At 53.9% G+C, this 8468-nt stretch overlaps 1 protein-coding gene across 1 annotated transcript in view; it reads right to left on the bottom strand.

The window, feature by feature from the left end:
• ARL8A (ADP ribosylation factor like GTPase 8A) overlaps nt 1-7906 on the bottom strand; it is a 29276-nt gene extending 21370 nt beyond the window's left edge. The window contains exon 1 of the mRNA XM_064498275.1: nt 7690-7906. Within this exon, the coding sequence (XP_064354345.1) occupies nt 7690-7812 (123 nt within the window). The 5' untranslated portion in view covers nt 7813-7906. The remainder of the gene's footprint in view (nt 1-7689) is intronic.
• Nucleotides 7907-8468: the final 562 nt, after the last annotated feature.

The raw sequence follows: 8468 nt of genomic DNA on the forward strand, positions 1-8468 counted from the left end.
GATTTAAACAAAACCTTTACTTTCTCCGAGGCTGTAAGGATGAGACCAAAGTAAATATTTAAGCAGTACCCATAGAAACCAACTCTTCCACCTGCTGGAAGCTGCTGCTCCTGAGAAGTAGAGTCAATTAGGAGGAAAAATCTGCATAATGGCAATAATTAAAGGCAGGCATAACGAAGCCTGGAGCCAGACTGATGTTGACACATTCGCCATTTTTAGAGGAAATGAGGACTGCATTCAATTTTTTCGCTGACAAAAACCCAAGAACAAAAATGGGAACCAAGCAGTGGGCTGAGTAAGCAGGAGGTGAACAGGCCGCACAGAAATACAGCAGAGCTCGCTTCCACAGTAAGTATCTTCCTTCTCTGAACTTCCCTGTCTCCATCTCAGGCCCTGTGTCAGTCTTGCAGGAGTCTTTTGCAGACATGAATGCAAATCACATATGTAGGCTTGAGGCTTTCTGAACTGGGCAGCTGTGAAAGGAAATGTTTGTGCGTATGTAGGCGAGAGGATCTGGAGAGTTCAGCACGGAGAGGCAGTGGAAGCAAAGGAAAAAGATGGGGAAAAGGAAAAATCCCTCATAATGCTGGAGCTAGTAGACTTTCACTGCTGGAGTCAGAGAAAATACAGCAAGTTGCTCCTTGACCATCTTCCTGCTCCTCAGATCACCTGATGCCCACTTGCAAGAGCAATGCCATGTACATGGCTGAAGTTTGAGCTTGCCTATATAAGAATTTACTTGCAATATATTTCTCATTCACCCCTCTAACAGAGCGTGCGTCTACACATTAAATCAATCGGGCATAGATGCCAACTTCTGAGTTCATACCTTGCCTGACTGCACATTTCCAAAGGCTAACAGGCCGTCAGACAACTGCTCATCACTCAAAACCCCACTTCCAAAACTTTCTGCAAAGTACAGGAGGAAATGAAGTCAGCTATCCCCAGCACCTTTCTCAAGTAGTGTATGGCTTCACCATGGAACAAAACAGTGATAGTTTAACGGAGGAGTTACAGGAGACGTGGTGATACATCCGTATGTGACCTCTCAGGTAAGGGAAACCAGAGTAGAGACCAGGAGTGACCATAAGGACCACGCAGAGAGAGAAAGCACCCATTGGACTTGCCATACCCCAGGGTCCTCAGCTCTTTGAAGCTGGGTGCATCTTTGAGGTTGGCCCTGCACTATGAGGAATGGGATCAGAGACCTAAATTATTCTACATTCATGCCGCCTTTTAACTTTGTATCACTCCGAAGCTATTAATGTTTACATTCTTGCTGGTGCTTCCTTTTAAGCTTTTGGTCTTTAATTGAAAAAATAGTTACAACACTCTTTAATTAGCAGGACTTCGGTACATCCGGACCTCAGGTTTTGCCAAGGGGGGAATTCAAGGACTATGTTAATTTGTCTTGGGTTGTCCCGTTGCTCTAACTCAGCAATCCTGTTCTCACACGGTGAATGGGATTCATGCTGCTTCACACACACAGCGAGACAGATGTTTCCACGTCCGGCTCACTGCACAGCATCTACACATGTTTTTCCTTGGGAAATTGAGGCCAGATATACCACAGTCCCAAAACACATCACATGGGCTCACCGTGCTGCAGGCTGGTCCCATCACGCAGGGTTACCAGCGCACTTCAGCTCTGTGATGGGACGTTCACACCTCTTGGCATGACTCTCTCAAACCAGACTGAGATGCGGCAGGAATTACCCTACCAGCCTCAATATCCAGGGAAGAAGTGTAAAGCAATCCAAGTGGCTTTATCAGCACAGGCTACACAGAGCCTCACTTGGTCGAAAGGCCCAGTTACGCACTGCGGTGAGCCGAGGCAGCTAGTGCAGGTGCAGCCGTGGACAACGCTCGCTCAGGGTCCAGCACACATTGCAAATCCTGAAAAGAGATGCGCCCAGCACCGAGGATGCCAGGCGCAGGGCATCTGTCCCCCAGGCCAGGTCCTGGGGCACCAAAGCCATGGGGTCGGGTCAGCTCGCAGCTCTATAGCACGCTGCTCTTCAGGGCAAGCAAGAAACAGGGTTTTTTCTGGTTTCTCGCCAAATGAAAAGGAGATGGTACACGACAGGAAGAGGAGAGCAAGAAGTCTGGCTCCTATTTGTATTCTGGCCCTGCCTGTCTTGATGACCCTGGTAAATCACTTTAAATCTGCTTAAATTTCTGCTCTGGATAATGAGGCTCACGCTTAGGCATCCCAGGAAATTGCACTACCCATGTTCTCATGGGTCAAGCTGGAAGAGTTTGCAACAGTGAGGTAATACTATTCCCCTGCCAGCTCCTTCTCCTCTTCTAGAAAAACTAAGAAATCCCCCAAACCTACCACCCTCTGGGTTATGAAGCCAAGGTGCAAAAGGAGTTGTCAGATGCCCCAGACTCCATATCAGGAGTCAGAACAACAGTTCACTGCCATAACCCACCTCCCTCTCCCACCTGTATCTTGGCCTTGCCAGGGCTCCAGACAAGGGCTGGGTCTCTGGTGGGTCCAGAGTTACTGGGAGACACAGGTGCCAGGCAGACAGGCAAAAATGGAGTAAAGAGACATCTCCTTGCTTTTCCCTCAGCAGAGGCACTATCAACTACTCTCTTCTTTACTTCGTCAGTAATTTTCAAAGACGCTGTAGGACCAGGATATGTCAATGCCCCTCCCAAGTTCAGGCCCCCAAGTGCAAACCTGCAAAGAACGGTCGGTTGGCCAACAGAGGGGATGGCTCAGAGCAGGCACTGAACTCTGTGGTCTGAGCCACAGTCGGGATGTGCTCTCCCGTCTGCTGCACGGACCAAAAGACAGGGGGTCGGCTGCCCACGATGGGCTGGCGTTGCCCGGGTGCGCACAGCCAAGGTATCATCATCTTACTGATGCCACTTCTACGGCTAGCACGGCTTTCCTTCACAGCTTCTATTTTAATAACTTTCTGAACAAGGCCCAAGTGCCAATACACCGCATCTGGTCCACCACACCAAACAGATTTGACATCTGTGCACCAAAGGCATCCACAGACCATGCCGCTATCTCCACGCAAGGTTTCCAGCAGCAAGAGCACGGCCTGAGAAATGTGTGTACATTTTAGGAGGTTTCTGCTGCTCTGCTCCCCTGGAAGACTCATTAGTCCAAGTGGGAGATCTGCAACATTGACTCAAAATGAGCAAAAAGCCCTCTTTCTCTAAACACGTCATGCTCTGAAGGGTTTCTAAACATGCATTGAGGGGTTCCCAATACTCTCCAGTCTCATTTGTGCCCCTTTTTACCCACAAACTATTCCAGGCAAAATGCAGTTAAAAAGTCCCTTGGTTTCTGATTAAAACCAAGACCAAAACATATTTTACAGCCTTTCATCCTACAATACTTCATGCTTCAGCTCCCTGCAGCAAGAGATAGAAAAAATTAGGTTGTGAAAGAAAAATCACTTCTGTGAACCACAAAAAGCCCCTTCTGCCAGCCACCAATAGCAGCTGCCTTCAGCAAATGCTTCATCTGGCAAGGACGATGGACATGGGCACGGGTCTGGGCTGTTCTCTAGGAAACCATCAGACTTCTTAGTCGACTGGATTAATTTTTTTTTTGCATCAGGATAAAGAACAGTAGCCAAAAATCCCAGAAGACAAGGACAACGCAAAGACTTCCAGAGCAGCTCCAGCCCTGAACCCTCCAGCCAGCAGATATCATCCAGGCAACCTCCAGGAATGTTTGTGATAGCCCTGTCTTTCTGTTAAGTTACAAGTTGCCACTATTATGAAATAACGTAAAGAAAAACTCACCAGCTTTCTGCTTTAAGCCTAATTGCACGCTTTCCTCTAAACCATGGCAAAGCTTTTCAGCCTGGAGAATGTTGCCTGGGCCTTTTGGGGCCTCGGAGATTTCTGGGGAAATCTCTCAAACAACTCTGAAATCTGACACTTCTCAAGAGGTTTTTTTTTTTTTTTTTTTTTTTTAAGAAACCTGAATCACAGCTATCTATTTATTTCCCTTCCTAACACTTTTGTTATATCGCCTTAAAAATAGACACTTCAAATATTTCTAACGCAGTATTATTTGGTTGGGATTTTTGGTGCTTTTTTTTTTTTTTTTTAATTTTCCCTGAGAAGATCTCATTTACAGGACATTTCCTCAAAAATCAGCGCTTATTTTTAGCATGTATCTGTCATGGAATTCGAACTTTCCAAACAACTTTATGGATAGAGGCAAATCTGTAGCAGACACCGAGCATCTTGTTCAATACGCTGAGATTAGCTGACTGCACTGCAAGGATGCTACACACCCCATTGTGGAAGTACCAACTCATAATACACCAGCAGAATATGAAGCCTGCTTAAAGCCATGCGTGGAGAATTTCCCTTGAGAGCTACTGTAATTACTGGATGTCACTTTTCCCTACCTCAGCAATATAAACTAAGTAGGAAGAGCCTTGCACACAGGAGCCTCGCACACAGGAGCCTTGCACATGACAAAACTCCCATGTATGAACTATTTATTTGCTGATATGAGACTCCCACCAAAGCCCACACTCTTGCTGAGCCAGGTCTGCTACACACAACTGGGTGCTCAGAGTCAGCCTCAGAAAAAGATGTGGCCGGTGGAGAAAGGCAAGCTGCGCTGGTGAAAGAGCTGTTGCAAGAGGAGAGGTGCAGGGATGAGGACCATCCCTTCCCCCAAAACTGAAACAGCCCAGGAGGTTCTGGATAAAGCTCTATCACTTTTTAAAGCTTATTTCATTATTTAAAGAGGGGATAAATTACCTCCTACTGTTTTTTCTTTTTTTTTTTTTAATGTAGCTGTTGCTGCCATTAACAGAGAACAGCAGGTCCAGAGCATCCGCTAGACCCTGCTTGGCACAGCCCTGTCCCACCTTGGGCATGTGACTGCAGAAAAAAAGAATTAGACGTGCAAATGGCAGGGATGAAGTAGCCCCATGAGGACTGTTACTTATTGAATGAGATGCCTTTGAACTGTCAGTGTCCCAAACCCACAAAGCTTTGCGTTACCCACGTTTGATGTGGGTTAGTTTGCTAGAAGAAATAGCACAAGATCCAACAGCTGAGAGCACTCCCAAGACAGCAAAATGGCTCAGGATCACGAAAGTCTAAAGTTAAAGGCCAGCAGGGACATTTTAGGCCTTCTTCCCTCTGCCACAAGGCTCTTCAGGAAAGACAGGATGCAAGAAGAACTGGGCTCCTTCATTTTCTGTTTCTGTACTGCTCAGCATCACGGGGAATCCTCCTCATGAAGGCAGCTGCAGAGTGCCAAAGTCTCCAAAGTAACTGCAAAATCACCTTTGACAGCACAGCAGCTTTCAGGGCCTAGAGCAAGCAGAAATAACATGCTTTGCTTTGGAGCTGAGCCACAGAGCAAAGCAACATGCAAGGAAAACATGCACAACAGGGACCACAAGGGAGGTGGTGAGGCAGTTGGAGAACTGGAAGAGCCGGAGATCCTCATCTGCATCGGCTTCTCTCAAAGAAACCCAAGAAAGCAACAACCCAAACCTCCACCATGATGGGGACCTTCCTATTGGGGATCTCGCTTGCTAGCGAGCAGCTCCCACCATGCAGCATCACATCTGGAAAAGGTGAGAATAATCAAGTTCCAGACCAAAAAAGCAAGGGGTGGGCGAGACTTTCCAGAGCATCCCAGCAGCATCTCTGCAGGCGAAATGACCCCAATGGCTTGGTGTCTACAGCTCAGAGTCCCCACAGTTATTGCTTCACTGCTGGCAAGGACCACCTGAAGAGCTCCTTGATGCCAGGGGAATTTTTTGCCCTGCAGACAAGGTAGCGCAGCAACGTGTTATTTTAGGCAGGAAAACAGCAAGCTGGGAAAGGTCAGGCCCAAGCCGCCAGGAAAGATAGCTTGAAGTTTCCACCAGGTGAGGATGCACTCGCAAATGGCAACCACAGTGCTGCCCTGGTGCAAGCAGCCAGTGGGGCCCGGGTCATCTCAGGCCACAAAGACAAGGTGCCACCACCTAGTTTCGGAGTATAGCTCGCCACTATAGGAGCAACATGCTCTCCCCTCCTCCTGCCTCCACGCAGGCGTGCAGGGAGCGGGCACAGCTCCCGGGACTGAACGCTGCTACAAAAAGTCACTTTTAGTGAGTGTTCATCAGGGAAGGCAAAGACATCGCAGCAAAAATAACATTATATAACAACCAGCCCGGACCAACAAGACCCGCAAGAAACACCAAGCGGAAAACCTCCACCCTGCTCCTCACGGTACCCGAGCCCTGCACGCTGGGCTGCTCCAAGCCCGCATCCTGCGCTCCGCAGCAGCGCGATGCTCTGCAAACACCTTCCCTGCAAAAGATCATCACCAGACCACACCCAGCACGGTCCACCAGCAGCAAAAAGGCAGGCTGCCCTGCGGGAAAGGCTGCTGGGCAGCGGGAGAAGACACCAGCCCCCCGGACCGCAGGCTCGCTGCTCTGCCCAGCACCGACCAGCGGCAATGACAAAGCACCTCTTCCAAAGAAGACTATGGAAGTTTCCATCCAAGTCCTACCAGCACAAACGTTACTACAGCTCTGTGACACAAAACCAAGCAAAACCAAAAAACAAAAATAAGCTAAGACAGGCAAGAGACCTGCCGCACTCCAAAACACCTGCAGCTCCGCAACTGCTGATATCCCACCCTGCGCCCCGGTTGCAAAAGGAAACGCAAGATCCCCGAATCCCCTCCGGGTATTTTCTCCTCCAGATGTGGCCCAGGCTGCAGCAAGGACTGCTGCGCACAGCTACCAGAAACGCGATTAATAAGCAAAGCGACTGCCTCTGCGATAACCTCCTTGCAAGAAGGAGGGACCCAAGCCGGGCACCCCGGAGCCCCTCGGGGCATCCAGCCGGGCAGCCCCGGGTCGCGTTGCCCCCGGGGAAGGATGGGGAAGCAGAGGAAGGGAAGGGCCGGCCTGGCGGCTCCAGGCCTTCCACCGCCTGCGGCCGCGGCATCCAGCCGCCCTGCGCCCAGCTCCGCGCGGCAGCCAGGCCTCACCGCGGGTCCCATCGGACGGCAACCGCGGCCGAGGGCGCTGCCGAAAGGGCTGGGGGCTCCGCTTCGCGCCCGTCCCCGCTCTCCGCCCAGCTCCACATGGGTTCGTAAGCGCTTTCTTCTCTTCCGTAGAACGGCTGCTCCGGAGCCATTTCTGCACGTTGCACGGGAGGGAAAAGGCTGCCGCCAGAACGAATCGCACCACGCGCAGGAGGCTCGGCGGGGGCTGCGGCCCTGCTGCCCGGGGGGAGGGCGGGGGGTCACGGTGAGGAAGAGGGACGGTGCGTTTAGGGTCCTCATCCACGGAGGCAGCCTCGGCAGGGCTGCAAGCGAGGCCGGGGGGGGTCTGCCCGCAGCCTGCCGCTGCGACCTGGCAGATCCCAGCAGCGCCGTGCTGGGGGGGTGCAATCATGGGGGTGCAATCACGGGGGGGTGCAATCACGGGGGGGTGCAATCACCGAGGGGGGTGCAATCACCGAGGGGGGTGCAATCACCGAGGGGGGGGTGCAATCACCGGGGTGCCAAGCCAAGGCCGCCCCCCCGCCCCGAACACGCCGCTGCACTGCTGGGCCCCGGCGGCAGGCGCGGCGCTGCGGGCGGTGCAGAGGCGCCTCCCGGCCGCGCCCGGCCCCGGTGCACCGCGGAGCTGGGGCGGGGGGGGGGGGGGGGGGGGGTGCCGTTATCCCGGCGCTCACCGCGATCACGTTGACGAAGGTGGTCTTGCCCGAGTACTGCAGCCCCACCAGCGTCAGCTCCATCTCCTCCTTCCAGAAGAGCGCCCGGAACCAGTCCAGCAGCTTGTTGAAGAGCGCCAGCATGGTGCCGAGCCGCGCCGCCGCCCCGGTATTGTCCGCCGCCGCCGCGCGCCCCGCTGCCGCACCGCCGCCCGCCCCGCCCCGCCCCGCCCCGCCCCGCGCCGCCGGGTGGGGCCCGCGCCCCGCCCGCTGCCGCCCCCTGCCGCCCGGGAGGACGCGACGCGCGGCCGGCGCGGGGCTGGGCGGGGCGGGGCGGGGAGGTGCCTCCGCGGCACCCCGGGACTCTGCACCCTGCAGTCCCGGCATTCTGCACCCGGCACCCCGGGACTCTGCACCCCCGGCACCCTGCACCCTGGCACCCTGCACCCCGGGACTCTGCACCCTGCAGTCCCGGCACCCTGCACCCCGGCACCCTGCACCCCGGCACCCTGCACCCCGGCACCCTGCACCCTGCACCCCGGGACTCTGCACCCCGGGACCCTGCACCCCCGGCACCCTGCACCCTGCACCCCGGGACTCTGCACCCCCGGCACCCTGCACCCCGGGACTCTGCACCCCCGGCACCCTGCACCCTGCGCCCGGCACCCCGGGATTCTGCACCCTGCAGTCCCGGCATTCTGCACCCGGCACCCTGCACCCTGCACCCGGCACCCCGGGACTCTGCACCCCGGCACCCTGCACCCTGCACCCCGGGACTCTGCAGCCCCGGCACCCTGCAC

Source organism: Dromaius novaehollandiae, chromosome 27 (genome assembly GCF_036370855.1).
Source record: "Dromaius novaehollandiae isolate bDroNov1 chromosome 27, bDroNov1.hap1, whole genome shotgun sequence".
NCBI lineage: Eukaryota > Metazoa > Chordata > Aves > Casuariiformes > Dromaiidae > Dromaius > Dromaius novaehollandiae.